This window comes from Schistocerca serialis, chromosome 1 (assembly GCF_023864345.2).
Source record: "Schistocerca serialis cubense isolate TAMUIC-IGC-003099 chromosome 1, iqSchSeri2.2, whole genome shotgun sequence".
Lineage (NCBI taxonomy): Eukaryota > Metazoa > Arthropoda > Insecta > Orthoptera > Acrididae > Schistocerca > Schistocerca serialis.
The window spans coordinates 887,299,827-887,320,670 of record NC_064638.1 but is presented as its reverse complement, the minus strand read 5'-3'; the positions used below and the strand labels follow the sequence as shown (position 1 = coordinate 887,320,670).

General features: G+C 39.1%; 1 protein-coding gene across 1 annotated transcript in view; it reads left to right on the top strand.

Annotated features, from left to right (window-relative positions):
• LOC126411210 (beta-glucuronidase-like) overlaps positions 1 to 3,486 on the top strand; it is a 110,020-nt gene extending 106,534 nt beyond the window's left edge. Inside the window, exons 11-13 of the mRNA XM_050081346.1 lie at positions 991 to 1,167; positions 1,558 to 1,696; positions 3,176 to 3,486. Of these exons, the coding sequence (XP_049937303.1) occupies positions 991 to 1,167; positions 1,558 to 1,696; positions 3,176 to 3,345 (486 nt within the window). The 3' untranslated portion in view covers positions 3,346 to 3,486. The remainder of the gene's footprint in view (positions 1 to 990; positions 1,168 to 1,557; positions 1,697 to 3,175) is intronic.
• The last annotated feature ends 17,358 nt before the right edge of the window (positions 3,487 to 20,844 follow it).

Genomic DNA, 20,844 nt, shown 5'->3' with positions numbered 1-20,844 from the left:
AGACACTATTAATAGTAACCTCAAACTTTTCACTGATGATGCAGTTATCTATAATTAGGTATTATCTGAAAAAAAGTTTCAAAAATAACCAATCATATCTTGATAAGATATCAAAATGGTGCAGACGTTAGCAACTTGCTTTAAATATTTAGCAGTGTAATGCTGTGCACTGGTACCATCCTATGACTACAGTATCAGTGATTCACATTTGGATTTGGTCAGCTCACACACCAACTGCATATAATAACTCTTAAGGATGTAACGTGCAATGACAGTGTGCACAGAGGCATTCATCCAGTCATTTTTCAAGCACTTCATATATGACTGCAGTGGGAACAATCCCTAACATACCTTCCATCATGCATTTCACAATGATTTTCAGAGTATGCTTGCGGATGTAGGAGGCTCTCTAGAGACAAAGGAGCAGCTTAACTTGGTAGGAACGTACTATGACTGGGGATGAACTGTGGCTCATCGAAGAAACTATCATTACATTCCTCTGTTTACCCAGAGTCTGATATTCTCTCCACCAAGCACTTCATAGTGGTTTGCAGTTGTTGGTGTAGAGAGGTCTTTAGTGACATAGGAGCATCTTAGCTTGGCAGGGATGGACTGTTCCTCATAAATTATCATGGTATTGCTCAGTTTATTCAGGGTCAGACATCTGAGAAAGGCAACCTAGTAGCTCTTGTTGTAAAATAGTTCTCAAAGTTCTATGAAACAGCATATATACTTCAGAAGCCATGTATTATGAGAGCTCTACTTCATTGTATATGATACTTCAGTATTTTATTTGTTGTAACACATTTTTTTCTCCTTTAGTATATAAAGTTTGACATATTTTCATGAATGTTAAACATTTATGAAGCATGGAAGTCAGATTCTTTACTGACAGAAATGTCTGAGAGTAAGTATTGGTTATTTGTCTATGTAAACATTAAACTTAATGATTACAGTATTTCAATAATTCTGCTGTGTTTCTGTCTGCAGAGTCAATATTTGGATATAATTGGAGTTAATCGTTACCTTGGATGGTATGAGAATGGAGGGCTTACTGAGACCATTGTGGAACAGTTACTGGTGGAAATTGCTTTCTGGAGGGCAAAGTACAACAAGCCAATAATAATAACAGAATATGGAGCTGATGCTATGGAAGGACTGCACTTGGTAAGGAAAACTGTATCAGACATTGTGTCGAATACTTGTTTAAAACTAGCACTTTGTTATATTTGGCCTGACATAATAGTAGACTTTTGCTTTTGTTAAGTTCATATCAGCCTGAACCAGTTGCACAAGTAACTTCAACAAATTAGAATGGTAAACGAAGATATGAGAAAGTAATATGAGCTAAAATCACTAGAGTTCATGTCGGTCAAGTAAATATTTTAATTGCTGCCTTTATCATCTGCTTCATTCTTTCTTTACACTTTTAGTTGTATACTTGATTATGACAAGGAAATGAAAGAACTAAGTACTGAAGCAGAGATGAGAATTTTAATAACCTGAAACTAATTTCTAAAATTCTACAAAAAATCATAAGGTTTTTCTTTAATACAGCAACCAAGTTACATCTGGTCAGAGGAGTACCAAGAAGCTCTGTTTTCTGAGTATTTCAAGGCATTTGACAGGCTCCGAGAAAACGGTTATTTTGTAGGAGAAATGATATGGAATTTTGCAGATTTCAAAACTGCTCAAAGTAAGTAGCAGGTAACAATATTAATTATTCTGTAATTGACCCATCAACATATATTTGAGTACACTATTTGCATTAAAAAATTATAAACTGACACATTACTTTTACTGCTTTTTAAAATATCCAATTTTTATGGTGCATTATCCTATACATCTCTTTGATGAAAATCTTTTGTTGAAATACTTTCACTGTGCAGAGTTCTCAAAAGACATTTTCTTGAAACACTGCTTGATATTGTGTTTGTACCTTTATAAGCTTGACACCAAAACCACACCTTCAAGAGTGAGGAAAACAATTAAAAAATGAAAACCACTGGAGGCCTACTCAGCTTGGACTAACAAAAGATCACACAAAATGGTGACTGGCAGCTTCTTAATGTTGCCAGAGGATGTAAGGACATGGTCTTCTTCCAGGAGCCAATCTGAATACATTTTTGGAGGTTGCCCTTGAACAGTTTGTTAATGGCCAGCTGGGCAGCTTAAAATCAAGACAGCTGTGGAGTGGTGATTCTATAGTAGGCTATTTCTCTGTTCTACTCTGGCAGATGATTGGCAGGTGTCAACCAGTATTTCAGAATGACCACAAGATCAGAGATCATTTGAAGCCAACAAGGATTCTGTTGATGATGTTAGCTATGCCGTAGGCATCTGCAAACAAGCAAGTATGTCTCTCTGGCAAAACTGGGAGACTGAGAAGTACTCGCATGTTGGAACAGGAATGTTGCCTGTGACTAGTGCTACACAGCAAATCTGCTATAGTCAAATACCACCTTGATTATGTCTGACACAACAGTTTTCAAGAAGTGTATTTGACTGCCTGACAGCTATAGATGGAACAATGAGAAATAAGAGAGGCTATTGAAATAATTAAATGTGCAACATTACAAACAAAAATAATGGTTACAAGTTGCTGACAGTGGGCTGCCAGTGAACCCAGTCCAATGGGTGGGCTTCAACAGGATAAACAAGTGGCAACAAGAGAATTTCCATGCAGCATCATCATCATCTTGTTGCAGGGAAACACAGTTACTGGTTAAGAGCTGCCAATTTGCTGTATTGTATAAATCATATGTCAGAATATGACTGGCAAATAGCCTTCTGTACAACCACCTGTCCCTAGGCAACTTGATTATGAAATGTCCAATGGCATTCCAGAACAATGATGTCAGTCATCAAATGACAACTGAAATAGGATGGTGTTTAGGGAAGAACATCCCCAGAAATCACCAGTTAAGATCCCATGAAGAGAACTATTGAAAATATGGTCAAAACATTGGTTTTATTATCACTGGCTGTGGAAGCTTATGCTTTAAGCATGAATTGGAAATAACACACCACAAGTGACATAAGCTACTCAGACATTGATGGATATCCACTGTTTTGTATTACATAATATGAATCACTGTATAATATTATGGTATGTGCATGATATTTAAATATTCAAATATGAATATCAATTGCAGTACACACTGATTAATTGCAGCATACACACGTGTTGGTGGAAACAAGAAGGGAATCTTCACAAGATCACGCCAACCAAAGATGGCAGCAAATTTGGTGAGGCAACGTTATTGGTCCCTTGCAAGAGAAGATGATAATGTAACAGTTCCTGCAGATCTTACACCCTATGTCTGCAGTACTTGCCAAAAATAGATACCACTGTCCACACTGCAACCTGTACCTGTATCAGTATTCACAGTTCTTTACTTATGCTTTTATGAATATTGTTTATGAAATAAGTTGTTAAATGACATCAGATTATTTCAAATAAACCTTTTGTAAATAAAACACAAATCCATGTCCTTTGTGTCTTTTTACAACCAACTACAAATTTGCATGTGTTTCTATACGTAATTAGTTTGTCAAACAGTTAACTGCAAGCAATACAAATAGTAAATTCCATAATATAACTAAAAAGTGGTAAACAATAAATGAAATTTGAGGAGAGACAACCAATAACATGAAGCTGAATAAAGGCCAGTGTTGAGGCATATCTCATACGAGGGTGGACTGGTTAAAATGCTGGAGTGTGGAGAGTATTACAGATGTAAAGAGGCAGTTACATATGCGGTAAGAATCAGCTAGGGAATCATTAGTAGTGATGTTACCGTGTGTCAATTTTCGAGTTCTTTGACCAAACTATAACACTTTTCAACCAATATGAACTCACTGCAGGTATTTTACATCACTTTGAAATGTCGTGGGACATACTATTCTGACTCAAAAATTAGAAAGATGAGGTATAATGTGTGTACCACACAGCTACTTATGTTTCTATCTAGAAGATAAGAAGTTAGATTAGATTACATTAGATATATTTTTCACTCCACAGATCCATAGGATACATAACATTTCAATAACAAGTATATACAGTACATTCCTATGGAAAAAAAAATGATGGCCTAATGTACATTCCACTGATCACAAATGAAATGGTCCTCAAGGATGTAGAATAAGTAAAAAAAATTAAACATTATTTTGTTTAAAATGTTATAAAAAACTTGGCACAAAACATGTAAATGTACAATACATTGAGGTGCATATGATAATTCTTAGGCTGTTGTAGCTATGTCTCATCAAACAAAAATTCATTTACAACTGTCGTTTCATGGATCACATTACTGCACTGAAGATATGCAGAGTCAGATTTTATATATCACTTACGTTATTTGAAATTTTTAATTATAAATATTCATCAGTTATTTGTACTTAGACATTCATCTATTAAGCAGAAGGGTCAGCCACCAATAAATCATTTAGGCTGCTCTTAAAGTGAACTTTGTTACTAGTTATTTCTTTTTGTGGCCACTGGCAAGTTATTGAAAATGTTTGCTCCTGAGTAATGAATACCTCTCTAGACCAAAGTAGGTGACTTTAAATCTTTGTGAAAATTATTTTTATTTCTAATATTGATTCCATGAATTGAGATGTTGGTTCAAAAAAGAGGTTGTTATTTTCACAGAGGTGACAAAAGTAATGTGGCAGCAATACGCACATATACAGATGGCAGTAGTATCACATATACAAAGTATAAAAGGGCAGTGCATTGACACAACTGACATTTGTACTCACGTGATTCATGTGTAAAGGTTTCCAGTGCGATTATGGCTGCACGACAGGAATTACCAGACTTTGAAACCGGAATGGTGGTTGGAGCTAGACACACAGGGCATTCCATTTCAGAAATTATTAGGAAATTCAATATTCTGAGATCCACAATATCATGAATGTGCCACGAATACCAAATTTCAGGGATTACTGCTCACTGTGGGTGTTATTTAATGACCGAGTGCAGCAGCATTTGCGTAGAGTTGTCATTGCCAACAGACAAGTAGCACAGTGTGAAATAACCACAGAAGTCAATGTGGAATGTATGACAAAAATATCCATAAGGACTGCTGTGAAATTTTAATTTAATTGTCTATGGCAACAGATAATAGACACAAGTGAGTTTGGTAACACCACAAGATCACCTCTGGTGCCTCTCATGGGCTTGTGTCCATATCAATTAGATACTAGATAACCAGAAAACTGTGGCCTGGTCAGATGAGTCACAATTTCAGGTGATAAGAGCTGGTGGTAAGATTAGAATATGGCACAGACCCCACAAGCCATGGACCCACATTGTTTACAAGGTGCCATGCAAGTTGCTATGTGATACTACTGCCATCTGTATTGTGCATATCACTGTCTCATTACTTTTGTCATTTCACTGAAAATAATAATCTCTTTTTTGAACCAACACCTCAGTTCACGGTTTCAATACTGTGTTTACATGGAACAGACTGGGTTCTCTGGTTCAATTGGAGACCATTTGCATCCATTCACAGACTTCATCTTCCCAAACAACAATATCATGTCACAATCGCTCATAATCGGTTTGAAGAACATTCTGGACAATTTGAGCAAATGGTTCGGCCACTCAGACTTCCGGACGAAACTCCCATTGAGCGTTTGTGGGACATAATCAAGAGCTCAGTTTGTGCACAAAATTCTGCAATAGCAATACTTTCACAATTATGGATGGTGTTAGAGGCAGTGTGGCTAAATATTTATGCAGGGGCTTCCAATGACTTGTTAAGTCGATGCCACTTTGAGTTGCTGTACTATGCTGGGCAAAAGGAGATCCAGCACAATATTAGGAGTTATCCCATGACTTTTGTCACCTCAGTGTATGACAAATTACATTAAGAAATAAATACAGGGTGAACATTAATAAAACTGATGAACTGCAGGGATGGATTCCTGGCCGTAAATGAAGGAAAAAAGGTTATATGAACATGTGTGTGTGGAAATGAACAGTGTGCATGAAATGACAACAAATCATCCCAGAACACAGTACAGAGCTGCATCGAATCCATGTCACAACAGATGTTCAAAGTGGCCTCCATGGGATGCAGTAGTTATCAAGTAGGACACACATAACTGTACTCTGACTTACACCATGTTCACAGACCACTTGCCTAGAATTTGTACTAGTGTTTGCCTGAATATACTGTAGAAACTGGTCCTCCAAATCTGGTACATACAGTCCGCCACCTCCCTGCACATTCGTCTGTCTGAAAAGACCCATAGTCACACAAACACCCAAAAAGGGCTTCAAATGTTGCGTGATGTTGTTGGTGTCACTGAGGGTATTTGTTTTGATACAGAAACACTCCTTCTCATCTGTTTCCATCCACTTGGCCTTGTGTCAACCACACAGCATGCAACACACAAGAAACACAGAGCATGTGGTCAGAGAAACTTTCATTCATCAGTGCCATCTACTATAGCAACAATGTATTTCTGGACAATGATCATAGTGCTTTTACAGCAGTTGTCCTCCATTTCCAGTTAGGAATCTGCCCTTTAGTTTGTGGTTCCTTGAACAGGCCTCTACAGGATGTTCTTGAGTTCGTGGCAAAAATTATTCATATTATACATTTTTAGACTTTGGAAAACATTAACTTGGCTTCATGACTTACTCCAAAAAGTGTTCCTATATGACATAGTGGAATGGAAGTAAGTGAAGAATGTTAGCCTTTTTTTATACCAACTGTATCTGAAAATATCTGCATTTCAAATAAACATTTGTTTAAGGACATCAGCAAGTCCGTGGGTGTTCCACCTAGTTGCATTTCTTAGCAGACTGTAACACCAAGAATTTAATACTGTCAACACTTTCTATCTGCTTCTCATTGTATTTAAGCATATACAGGGGGGAAACTTCTTACAAGTTGTGAATTGATTGTAGTGTGTGTGTGTTTTCTTTAAGTTTAGTGATAAAAAATTGCCTAAAACCTTTATTAATGTCCATGAAGATTTCATTGACAAATATTTCTGAACTTGTATTTGTCTTGCTGTTTACAGTAATGTTTTATTGTCTGCAAACACAACAAACTTGGCATTTGGTAATGTTACTTGTGAAAAGTCATTGATATACAGAAGAAAAAGTAAGGGCCTTAAGATGATACCTTGTGGGATACCGCATGTAATTTGTTCCCAGGTGGATGATGCGTCACTGGTTAGTAGAGGATCCTTCGCTATTGATACCCTTTATTTCCTGTCAGAGAGACACAGTTTGAACCATTTTGCAGTGTTTCCTATTACACTAGAATATTTTAATTTACTTAAAAACATATTGTGATTCACACAGTGAAATGCCTTTGACAGATCACAAAATATGCCAGTGGCCTGTAATTTGTCACCTAATGATTTAAGGTGGTAAAGAGATAGATGGAGATATCTTATTTACAAATTTGGTTTTATGGGCGGAAGCCACTTGCTTTTCTTTTGTACCCAGTATTAGTTTGTCAACCATACTAACAACTGCAGCAGCTCAAGATGAATGTGACAGCCTCTCCATGAAGCGTATGTATTGAGGCATCTGACATGGAGAATGTTTCCATTACGATGGTAGAGAACGATGTTGCAAACACTGCAGGTTTCATAAACTTGAAAATCTTTTTTTCTTGTGTGTGTGGTAGCTGTCTTGTGTCCAAAAGTTCTTGAATTTTCTGTTCCTATAAACAGACAGGGGGGCATTCCTTAGAGCATACTGAACATTTGTCTGAGCAGTTAACAGGAGCTTGTGACAATGTACATGGTGAGCATGGATCTTGAACATACAAACCACATCTCCCACAGGTTGGCTTCCCCTTGCACACTGGTACTGTGAACCCAAATCTTTAACATGAAAGCAGTGCAGTGAGTTTGAGGCATATGGATGGATATAGAGATGTACAAAGTCTTTGGTTTTATGGGCAGAAGCCACCTGCTTTTATTTAGTACTCAGTATTAGTTTGTCAACCATACTAAATAAATCGTTTGGGTAATGTGGATGGGTTAAAGATGAATATTAAGATGGATGTTTCTCTAACTCATCATTCACCCATTTCACCTTACTCATACCTTCATTTCACCATGCCTCTACCAGTTCTTTGGTTTTGAAATCCATTAGATCATGGGTTGATGCAGAGCCTTTACTGTAATTGAGAATGTTGATAATTTCAACAACAAAGGGATATTTCCCAAGTTTTCTGCTTTGCACTTGACTGGATGTCATTGTCTCTAATAGCAAAACATCATTTCTCAGCCTTTTAATACAGTTCCTATTACATCTCTCCGTATACAGAATGGAAATATTCTATCGAATGTACCCTCTTCTCTCTTCAAAGAAACGAATACATTTTATGCTTTGACATTCTTGTCTTACTACAATTATGCATCATATTATCCATTTCTGAAACAGATGTAATAATGACCAAGAAAGAGCCTGTGCAACATAGGATAAGAACGTTTGGTTTCTAATGATTACTTGAACTCTGTAGGGGAAAGTAGGGGAAGCGTGAACACCTAATCAGAACTTTTTTTAAAAAATTTTGACTTCGTTAAATAAAGTTTATTTTATATCAAAACTTAGAGCAACTATTCTAGTATCTGTAAAAAATTAAGATAACCCAAAATATTCAAAAATAAACACACCAAAAACAAAATTTCAAGACACTACCTAAGCGCACGGTTTCCCGAACATCAGGGAAACGTGCGCATTGGGTGGGGTAATTGTGTGCATCTTAAAAGAATTGATACACAGTAATACCTGAAGAGGAAAAAAAACAATACAAGGTTTTTTCGAAAGATTATATTGATAAGGCACATATTAGATTAGGTTAAACATAAGTTTTAATCAAATTTTACAAAATTTAACATAGTTCAGGACTATCAGTTTTCAAATAAAATGCAAAGTTTTCTTTGATGTTAGGGGCCTACAGATTTAACAAGTTAGATAAGCCCTTCACTACGCATATCACATATAAAATCTTTAGCAGAATCATTTGCGGTACAAGCTGCATGGTGCCATCTTCCGCACAAAGTACATCTGTCTTTACCTTGATCTCCACAAAGTCTGCAAATCTCATTGTCGGCTCCTAGAAGTGCGCCAGGGTCAAACAGCTCCATGTCGATATCATCGGACTCATCGTCATTACACAATGGAACTTCGTCAACATCTGAATCATCTGATTCTTTTTCAATCATCTTCTTTTTGTTTACCTTCTTTTGTAAGTGTTTCTAGCCAAAAGTCTGATTATCCTTTTTCTTGTTTTGAAGTCTTTTCTTATCCATACTTTCTTTTGCATTAGGCTTAGGCCTATTGCCGAGATTAAGCTTTCTAGCAACTTTTGTTTTTATTGGCAATTCTTTGCTGTTTCACCTCTTCTTTTTCCTTTTACTTTTCTATATCCAACTGAAGCTTTATTTTCATGGGTGTGCTAATTAGTATTTCAGAGTGCTGCTTTTCTCTGGGCTTTCTTGTTTTAACCTCAGCAGGCTTAGGCCTATCAGATTTCTTCTTTAGGTCAAAAGCTGGTAGATAAGTCATAAACTTCTTCAGTAAAACCTCCTGTGGATGTTGAAGAAGTAGGGTCATCAAATAGCCCAACAGATGGACTTGTAGCAGTTGATGGGGTCTTACGTGCTGCAGATATTGAAGGACTGTCACAGTCTGTGGCTGCATCCACTCTTAGCCCGTCTAGTTTTCGAGCTGGAGCAAAATCAAGTTCAGAAAACTTGTCAGGGTTGTATGGGTGAATACCAGCTGTGCAGAAGCGAGATAAGGCATTTGACAATGTAGCAACTTTAAGAAAATCATTCTTCACAAGTTCAGCAACTTCATACTCAGTAATTCTCTGGTGCCCTGTTCGTATCATGAAAAGGCCATATTCTCTAGAAAGAGCATTCTTCAGAGGTCGAAAAAGGTTACGTCCAAGGGTTGTAGGCAGTGGGATGTGTGTGGTGACAGAGAGACCATGTGGATGTGGTTTTCTTTACAAAACTTGTAAGACCCAATGGAAATGTGGCTGTTGTGGTTGTCCAGTATATAAGGAGCACTGGTTCATCAGCTGTTGGGCGAGTATGTTTTTTTTTAAATGAAGAAGCCACTCATTGAATAGTTCTGCGTTGGTCCACCCATTGTTGGAACAAAACAGTAAATGGCCCCATCCGGTCCATTTTTCTGAAAACTGGCACTCATTCATTTTCTTGGGTAAATCATCATAGGAGGTATGAAATGACCTCCAGCGCTCATACAAAACACACCAGTGATGGTCCTGCCCCTCTCAGCGGAAGTTGCAGGGCATACGCTCTTTGAACCTTTTGGTAGCAAACACCTTAGAACACTTTTTTTGTACAACGGTTATGCCAGTTTCATCTTGGTTGTACATTCTTGTGGGGTCAATATTCAGTTTTTCTTTTAAAGTTAGCAGATTGTCAAAAAATTGAGTAACTTCTACCTTGCTGAAAGCATTGATTCTATTCACACTAGTATTTTCCGGCTGCCACAGTCTGATGGTCAGGCGGTGCTTAAGAAAACTGTATATCCAATCTTTGCTGGTTAAGCCACTCTCTTTGTTGAAATTGTGGTTAATACCATTCTTCTCAACGTAGTCGTATGCTATTTTCCGCAAGCCTTTAGGTGTTAGGCCACGGAACAAGTTGCAAAGAAGGATGATAAAATCAACCATTTCTTGCTCAACACTCTCTGGAATAATAGCATTACACCCCAAACTTGGCTGTGTTACCTTGTTAGTGGGTTTTGTGAGGTATTTTCGTAGTGTTGATTCTGTTATTTTGAAGCTCCTACCAACTATTCTGATTTTCCTCCAATCTGTTCTTACTGCATGTATTGCTTATTTAAACGTGTCTACACTATAACTGTAGTGCTCTGTTTTCCGGACGTACTTCCTTGACATCTGAGAACAAAGAAAAAAAAACTGTTGGTGGCCTGCTGGTATTTAACTACATGAGGGGGAAACATACGCATCGGTGCCCACCTTCACCCCATAGTGTTGTAGCGGCACCACAGTTAAGGATAGGGAAAGTTAGTTTTATGCGATATTCTGAGCACAAGTTCCAGCCAGGTGCGGGCCGGATTGCAGTAAGTTATGCTGACCAGCGGTTGCAAAATGGAATGGAGGCCACAGGGGCCATCGAACCACTGAAAAGCATAAATGCAGCAGTTTGCATATCGCAAGCTGTAGGAAGAAGGGGCCCACTGGCACAACCGTGGTGTGGGGCGTACGTGACTTGGAGCAATGCGTTTGCAGAATAGAGCCACGAAGCCGAGTATAAATAGGTGTGGTTTTCTAACGAGATTCATTCAAGTGTGGCAGCTCTCCTGGACGGTGGGGCATGTCACACTACTGGCGACACATGGCAACAGATGGGGTGACAGTGTCCCAGTCCATGGCGGGTCGTTGATTTGACCCTCTGTGGCCAACGTGGGGTCTGCAGCCAGCCAGGGCGGGCCACTCTTCGACTGTCGCCTCGGCTCCCAACACACGCCGGAGACTTACAAGGCGAGGGTCGCAGGTTCGGATGCTGGAACAGGAGTGGTCATTGCCGCTGCATTCCCAGCTATGCCAGCCGAGGAAGAAGCAGCAGGGTGGCCGGCCTATGGCTCCCGGCGGGGCAGTGCGGAGTCAACGGGGATGGTGGCCACTGAGTCGGCTGCTAGCGCAGTCATCCTGATGTAATTGGAACTCTGCAGCTGGTGTACAAGGCCAGCTTGACACAGTGCGTTGCACAGGCCGCTGGGATGCTACCTCAGCCATGCAGGGCCTGTGATGCGGACCGAGGTCAACGAAGATCTGTAGTGGAAAAAATAAAACATTTGAAAAGCTCAGACGAGTTTTAATACAGCACCTCCTGGCACCCATCCACTACAGTGTCTTGGAAATAAATTTTGACCACAATTTTCTTAAAACTAATTACAACCAAACAGGACTCACATCAAAACATACCCATAGCATACAGGCTTTAACTGTATCACAAGTAAATTTAGTCAACGTAATAAATAGAGACTCACAGTCGTAAATCCCGAAGACTGCAAATTACATCACAACATCGCATTTCACCATTTGCAAACTCACTGTAATGGCGGCCCAGCAACCAGACGAACGTAGTTCGCTAAGCTGCTGCTAGGTGTAGCACTGGTTACAAAGTTCAACAAACCTTTTAAATCAGAGAAACAGCAATGCGCATGTTTACCCACTGTGCACATTTCCCCTACTTTCCCCTAATGAGAATGTAATTTTGTTTCTTTTATTGTAATTTCATTCCTCAGCCCCACATGGGCAGGGGTGGGCTGGAAATGGCACAATCCGCTGTTCTTCAGCTGAGTGGCATAAAAATAATAAAAGATCAAACTTATACATAAAAGAGCGGGAAAAGGGAGATATAAAAATACAGTAAATGGAGACAATGGTAGTTAAAATATACACTGACACGGAGACGTTCATTGGGCAGCAGTTAAGAAAGTCGACGTACAGTTAAAATAACACAGTTGGTGACTTGTGGGGCACTTAAAATACACCGAAGTCACACATACAAGTTAAAAGTCGGCCACAGTATAAAAACACACACAGCAAGAGACACTTAAAAAACCACTGTAAGAAAGATACTCTGCCCCTTATCATTCGCCATTTTGCGATGGCGCCAGAAGGGCAACTAGCGAAAAAAAGGTCTCCTGTCATGCTGGTGTGTTAATGTTTCCAATTTTAGCACAACGGTTCCATTCTTTGCCGTTTGCAACATCCTGTGACATTCTTAATCCAATTGTTTGGCTGGTATTAAAATTAATTCGTCTCCAATATCCGATATTCTTTTCTCTACCGAATATATTGGTGCCTCCAGAAGGCCGAGAAAAATTGATACCATACTGTAATAGAAATCTTCACATAAAATTTTCCGATTTGTAAAAATTCATTCAACCAATTCGTGATTGCATACATTGGAGTTGTAATTTTGTTTTCGGTATTGTCATTCAAATAATTAAATACTCTTCCTTTGTAAGGGACTGACCCACTCAGTCGCCGAGGGCTCTCAATATACAGGTGAAACATTGCGGAAAACCTCAGATTTGTAGCCCCTATCACTTTCACTGTGATTGCTTGAATAAGAATCGTGCGACATGTGTGTTCTGTAATGCAACTGCTAGAAACATGCCTGGGATTCTCAAATAGGAATCTTTGGAAATAAGGCAACGCCATAAAAAATAAAATTAGAGGACAAATATTGGAGGAAGACGGCGCAACAATTCTGCTGCTACCACCGTAGGGACCACAAGAGCGATATAAGAGATCAAGGAGCCTAGAGAGACATGTCAACAATCATTTCTTGCGCTGCTCAATACGTGAATACAGTAATAAGACAGAATCTCACTGATACGGAATATCCTCCGCGACGCACTGTAAAATGGGTTACGGAATATATATGTCGATGTAGATATAGAAGTTGGCGTCTAATGACTCAGCAGACTACCTTAGCTTCGTTATCCAGCTGCTCGTGAAAATTTCATTTAAGGGTTTGAAGCTTTTTGTGGTACAGGCAAAAGTTTGCTAGCGAAATCCAGATCAGAGAAACGACGTGTTCTTGTGATCCTGTTAGCACTTTGTAAACAAACTAACCATACCTAAATCCGTTACCAACAGAGATGGTGCAGTGATGTCGCACTGAACTAAAGGACGACATTCCACATTTTTTTCTTTAGTGTACCAACATAAATAAAGGCAAACGGCAGTATGGTTCATATGATATATTTCCTTGTGTTCCGCCTCTAATAACCCCATCGTCGACAGCGCGTTAGTCGTTACCTCTACTATTTTCCTCCCTTTCTGTATGCTGCAAGCGACCGTTTTCTTTCTTTTTTTTTCTTTTTTCATGGTGTTCTTCATCCTCGATATAATGGGTGTGCGAGTGTGCGTCAACTTTCTGTGGTTGTAGCAATGACGATTAATATTTCGCCAGTTTCGCGATACATCCTCTTTACAGATTTCCAGTAAAAAAATAAAAATAAAAAAAATAAAAAAAACGAAGTAAATGTTCCCGCACTGTGCTGCGCATATTCGTTCTTAATAGGGATTTAAAAGTTCATAGTCTGTACCAAATCATCTGTTTGATCAGCTTGTAACTCTTTTTAAACGTCTTATACAGCATGTCATGATTCTTCCACTTACAGTCCTTGGTCTTAATGATGACGATCGCATTCTCCATGGCTGCAATAACGTACCGCAGTCGGCGAGGTATCTCACATTAGAAGTTCATTTGCTTAACTAGCACATAACTGCGCCAGTTCCTGAGAGATTTCCACAGCTTGTACAGAAATATCATACCGGAGAACCCTTCTGTACTGGTACTGATACCCTACACATCTTCCGGCAAAAACCGCAGAAGTGGTCAGTGCTGACTCCCGGGTAAGGATGGCTATTAGAACTACTTTTTTTCGGATCACTCGCTTCAGTGTGTTTCCTCTGAGGCAATAAAATACTGGGAAGCCCTGTCTGGGCTCCATTTGGTTGCATATTTCAGACAGAGCCCACTTACGCACAGGTTCGTAATGTTTTTAGTAATAGTTGTTTTATTCATCGGCAAATCATTTTGACAAGAATACACAACGAAGTGATAAATACCAGCGTTTGTATTCTCACAGGTCTAGTTTGATAAGGATGGAACAGGTAGTCCGCATGGCCTTTTTTGTAGGAGCCATGCGGCCATTTGCCTGAAGTAATTTACAGAAACCACAGAAAATGTAAATTAGGATTGCCGTATACAATGCCAATCTGTTTAAAACTGTGCGGCCTCATTCGGTTAATCTCTAGCGTACAATAGTGTTTTACAATTAAGTTATTTAAAAATGTAAAAGGCTACTGCTACACTGTTCACTCATTTCTAACTCCCAGTTATTGCACACATTGCACACTCGTTCTTTCATGATGGAACACTGCACACACACTCTAAGCTGATGTCGAGGTCATAGCAAAGATGTCTGACTTCTGTTTTGTGTACCGCGACTTCCCATTTGCTAGCCTGATAGGCTAAGTCAGTATCCCTCCATAATGAGTCACTTGTAGAGCTCAGAAAGATTACAAGCATAGCTTTAGTAGAAAGTTTTTCCAGAAAAAAAAGAAATAAGGAAGAAAACATAGTGCAAAAGTGTTGTGTGAAATGTCTTATTATCGTACGTATCATTTAGTAGCTTAGTGCCCGTTGCTTCGCTCGCGTAGACTGTATGGCCTACAAATACTTTTTTTGTTTTTCTTTAATCGATTTTTTATGTAGTTCACAAATTGCAACATCTTCTAAACTTTTCAAGCTAATGAAGGTCATAGAAGCTTTTCCGAATGTACTTCTGACCAAAAAGCTATTCTGGTCACTAGAGTGGAAGGTTTTTGTTAATCATACCTTTTCCGTTCTTCTTGTGATATTTCCATAGAACCTTGCACCCCCTAACACATATTTCTGTATACTAACCGATAAGTGAAATACGTACCAATTTCCAAAGATTTAGTTTTTCAATTTATTCATGTAACGAAAAATTTTCTTAATAATTTTCATCTCCTATTTCGCCGACTTAGGAGCTGAATTTCCCAAAATAGTGAAACATATATATTTTTTTAAAATTTGTAATAGAGACGCCAAATACAAATTACAATAGATTTAGCTTTGAAAATGTTCTCACAATGAAGTAATTTCATAAAACTTTTCATCTCCTATTTCACTTCTTTAGGGGGTTGAATTTCCAAAAACATTGAAACATCTCATTTATAACCGAGAAGCCAGTAACAGTTTTCAAAGATTTCGTTTCAAAAATGCTTACGTACTGAAGTACTTCCATCAAAAACTTTCATCCCCTATTTCACCCACATGGGATAGAATTTCCAAAAACAGTGAAATGTGTACTTTTTTATTTCTAACTGATAATCCAAATTCAAAGTTTAATAAATTTAGCTTTAAGAAATGAAACGCCAGTTTTAGTAGGTCTAGCTTCTACAGTGCCTTTTAAGTGACATCTTTCAGAAACCTTTCATCCCCTATTTCACCCCCTTACGGGTGGAACTTGGAAATATCCCTTCTTAAAATACATAATATAATATTTTACAGTATAATATGGTATTTCAAGTTTCCATCCTTAGCGGTTTCAGGTGGGCGATGATGAGTCACTGAGTAGTCAGCACATTGCCTTTTATATAAGTCTTTATAGATTTGTGTTACACTTTGTTATCAAACGCCTACTCTGTATTATCTAAGTAATCCTTCAATGCACAGAATTTATTGCTTAACATGTACTTTTTAACTGTGTTTTTTAGTAGGTTTGTTTCAGTAATCTTCTTACTCTCTTTGGGAAAATTATTGTACAGTTCTATTCAAAGATAGAAAATGCTGTTTTGCGTTTTATATTTATTCTTTCTTGGTAGAGCTCGCTTTGCGAGTGTCTGCATACAACTGACCGATACTGACGGCGTAAGAGTTGCCGCGTTTATCGCCCTTTGTAATCGAACCTCTTATCTCTCAGAGTCAGCAACAATTATCTCCTGTCTGTTTCTTAATATTGTTTCCCACGTTTCACTACTTATGATTCTCTAGGGTCTGGCTACACATATAGGCCCTATTCACACTGGGATACTCAAATCAGGTCTGACAACCAAGAGACTGGGAGACGACTCGAGTAGCCGGTCACATTCACACAGGCACAACACGAGTCTCCTGTACTGCCAAATCACTTGCAGTGTGAACAGAAAATTCAATGAGTTTGATTGGGTATGGGCAGAGGACGCTTTTTTGTGTGCCGTGGCCCCAGTCTTATAATGTCTAGTGACTCTATTGTTGATGATGTTACTATAACACAGTAATATTATTACCGCCGGAACAGAAGGAGAAAAGTGAGAAAGTTGTAGGTTAATACTTACACTGAAAATAATATAAACTATTAATTGCCTAATTGCTTGGGTGCATCGGACAGGAACCATATCCGCATTGAAATATTACCTGGGACGGGTCCAGCTAACTTCAATTAAAAACAATACCACTCCACAGTACTGTTGGCATGCAGTGATGCTGATGGTTTATTCATTATCATTGAAACTTCGACGCGCAGGTCGCCGAAGTGGCGTCAAATCGAAAGACCTGCACCAGGCGAACGGTCTACCCGACGGGAGGCCCTAGCCACACGACATTTCCATTTCCATCATTGAAACTGATTATGCAGGTAGATAAAGTGATGGAGGGATATTTCGTGCTTCAGGAACCAAACACTAGATTACAATGGAAGATTAAACTTTCCATTGTATTCGAGATTACCAGATGATGACAATGAATATAATTTCCCTTGTTACTTTGTAGGAGATGAAGCGTTTCCTTTATCACGCTACGTGATGCGGCAATACGCACAAAGAACATTCGATAGTGTGAAGAGAATTTATTAGCATAGTTTAAGAAGAGGAAGAAAATCTGTCGAATGCGCATCTGAAGTGCTGATACAGAAGTTCCAAGTCTTAAGCAGTCCTATTCGTTCTCGAACTACAGGAAGAGTGGTGACATAATAAAATCCGTGGGCATACCGCATAAGTTCATTCGAAAGCATGAGGATATCCAATACAGTCGTGGTGAACAACATTGCAACAACTTCGAAATGCCAACAGTTAGAATCCAGCCAAGGTAAGACGTTGCACTGCATCCTCATTCTATTGCTTATGAAGTAAGGAATTATTTAGCCAACTACCTTGTGATTCCTCGCGCTTCCCTCCCATGGCAGTGTAAGTACGGCATCAACAATAATCAGGATCTACTACAATTGTCTTTCTTTACAAACTTTTTATGTGTTATGCGTATTTCCGCAAAACTTAAAAATGAGTGTCTGTACGTTTTTATTTATGTATTAATACGTAATTAAAAACGTTTTAGTTACGTATTTATTGCATTCATTGTATAGTGGGTGCTAATAAATCGTTGATTAGTTTTTCAATAGAATGGATCTTAAAGCATAGTAAGTAGGGAGTGTTTATTTTATGCAAAAAATTTTAATTATTGATAAGGAATTTACCTGATAGATCAACCTCCTTGGCTACTTCGTGCCATGCTCTCTCTGTCACCTCGTTCCTTGAATTTTATAGTTTCGGATATTTCTCCACTTCTCCCAAGAATTTCAAATTAAACATTTGTTCGCACATCGCGCAACCCAATGGTACGAATGAAACTGAGAGACTGGGAGACTAGGCAACTAGCACGTCGGGTCGCTCTGACTCTGGAACGCCACTACTGAAGTATCCCCGTGTGAACGATCTCATCTAATTACACGTGCCAGGTCTCCTGGCTGCAGAGTACCTCAGTCGTTCGGAAACTTAAGTATTCCCCCGTGACTAGGGCCTTATTTCCTGTTCGACTGTTTCACTCTTGAAAATTTTAATTCCTGTAACGAGCTGGCTATCCGACGAATAATCTGGAACTGCTGACTGAGGTCGTCCCAGGGATAACAAGGCTACTTCAAATTCAAATGTGTTTTAAATGATCAATATATATTTATTCCAATGATTTACTGCCTGACTGTTGCGTGTTTGTTGCTTTGCCTCTGTATTTTATTATACGTATAACTTTTCTGGATTAAAAACCTACTTCAGATTTGATCTCCGATGCTGACACGGGTCAGTGAACAGATGTCTGCAGGTAAGATAACTTTATCTGTTGTTATTGTAAGTGGTAACAGATAGGACACCTAATTAAATTAATTGCTCACTGATCTCCCCTCATCGAGTACGCCCACGCTACAGGGTGATACGCTACTTGAAAGTGTGTGAGTAATTATGTCTTTGAAGTCAACCGACGATAACGCGGCTGAAGTTTCCAACTTTCTATGATTGTTGTTTTATCTGTTGTCTGATAACAAGATAAAACGTGACATATTTGGTTTTAAACGTGTGATACACAAATGGTCAACTTGTTGAGATAATGTTGTCGGTTTCTGATTCAGAAACTCGCCAGGCAGAACGTATGTGTCAACTGTTTCATTTATATCACGCACCAACGAATCACGCTCATATAGGCTTGAGGTGTGTTTATCAGGCAAAGGGTCCTGAGAAAATGTACGGGCTTATTAATATATGGTGCAGTCTGGGAGAACATGTCATATCATTTCGATAAAACAAAACAGTGAAGTACCACTGGTTTAGCTCACATGAAACATTTGCTACCCCACACTAAGCTTGGAAAGAATAACAACACACAAAATCAGTAGAGGGGAAGCAATAGTGTTAGAAATAGAATAACACTGACTTTGAGTTCCAAAGGGGTCCCGAAATGGTGAAAATGTCTTTTTCACGGTGCTGTTAACTGTGCTTCTCTGTATTTAATGAAGAGTTGTCCCCCCACCCCCGGTAGCTGAGTGGTTAGCGCGTCGGAATCTTTTACCTAACGGCCCGTGTTCGATTCACGGCTGGGTCGGAGATGTTCTCCACTCTGGGACTGGGTGTTGTGTTGTCCTTATCATCATCATTTCATCCCCATCGACACGCAAGTCGCCGCAGTGGCGTCAACTCGAAAGACTTGCACCAGGCGAACGGTCTCCCCGAACGGGCCCTAGCCACACGGCATTTCCAATGAAGAGTTGGCAGAAATTCCATATTTCGTTTTTTTATTTGTGCGTGATTAATATTGGCTGCAGCTGAATGGAATCTTTTTGCCTTTGGGGCATGGGTGTTAAGTGTATCGTTCTATCGTCGTAGACTCTTCTGAAGCTATGTCCATGCTTTTTAATGAAGTTTTCTACTAAAAGAAGGAAGAAATCGCTGAACTGCTTGCTTTACAAATCATCTTCCGATAAAATTATTTTGGAAACTCATTTCAAAGCGACACAATCCAAGTAATACCCTTTATGTTTGTTGGCAGGGTAGTACGATTGAGACGAACAAATTTATTGCTTAAACAGTAACAAAATGTTCCGATACGAATTTGGGTGCAATACATAAATCGGAAGACGTCGTTTCTAGGAATGATCTATGACTTTTCCAGTCCAGTTGGCTTGGCTCCACAATAATGTGACAAACTAGGGAAACGAGGGCTCCCTAGAAGTGTCAAAATTCGGCTCTGTCCGCCGGTTGGAGGGTGGCTTTGAGAGGTTTAGTAATACACTGGCCCCGTATTGAACTTACCTACCCACATCAAAAGATCTAGCTTTCAAAACATATTTTCTTTAACTTTAGCTAAAGGTATACTTTTCATATACCACTGAAATATCAAAGTAATCTTAAAATTTTTTTGGTGTCATCACCTCTGTCTCCCCCTACGGATTTTACCCTCTGCAGAGCCCTCTAGTACCATAGAACTTATTCCTTGATGTCTTAGCGCATGCCCTATCATTCTGACCCCTCTTCAGAGTTTTCTATATGTTCCTTTTTCACCGATTCTGCGGAGAACGCCCTTAAAAACACTAACTAGATAACTATCAATCATTTGAGACACAATACGTTTTGTGTCCCCACACGAACCATGGACCTTGATGGGGAGGCTTGCGTGGTTCAGCGATACAGATAGCCGTACCGTAGGTGCAACCACAATGGAGGGGTATCTGTTAAGAGGAAAGACAAATGTGTGGTTCCTGAAGAGGGGCGGCAGCCTTTTCAGCTGTTGCTGCGGCAACAGTCTGGATGATTGACTGATCTGGCCTTGTAACACTAACCAAAACGGCCTGGCTGTGCTGATACTACGAACTGCTGAAAGCAAGGGGAAACTGCAGACGCAATTTTTCACGAGGGTCTGCAGCTTTACTGTATTGTTAAATCATGATGGCGTCCTCTTGGTAAAATGTTCCGGAGGCAAAATATCTCCTGTTCGTGTCTCCGGGCG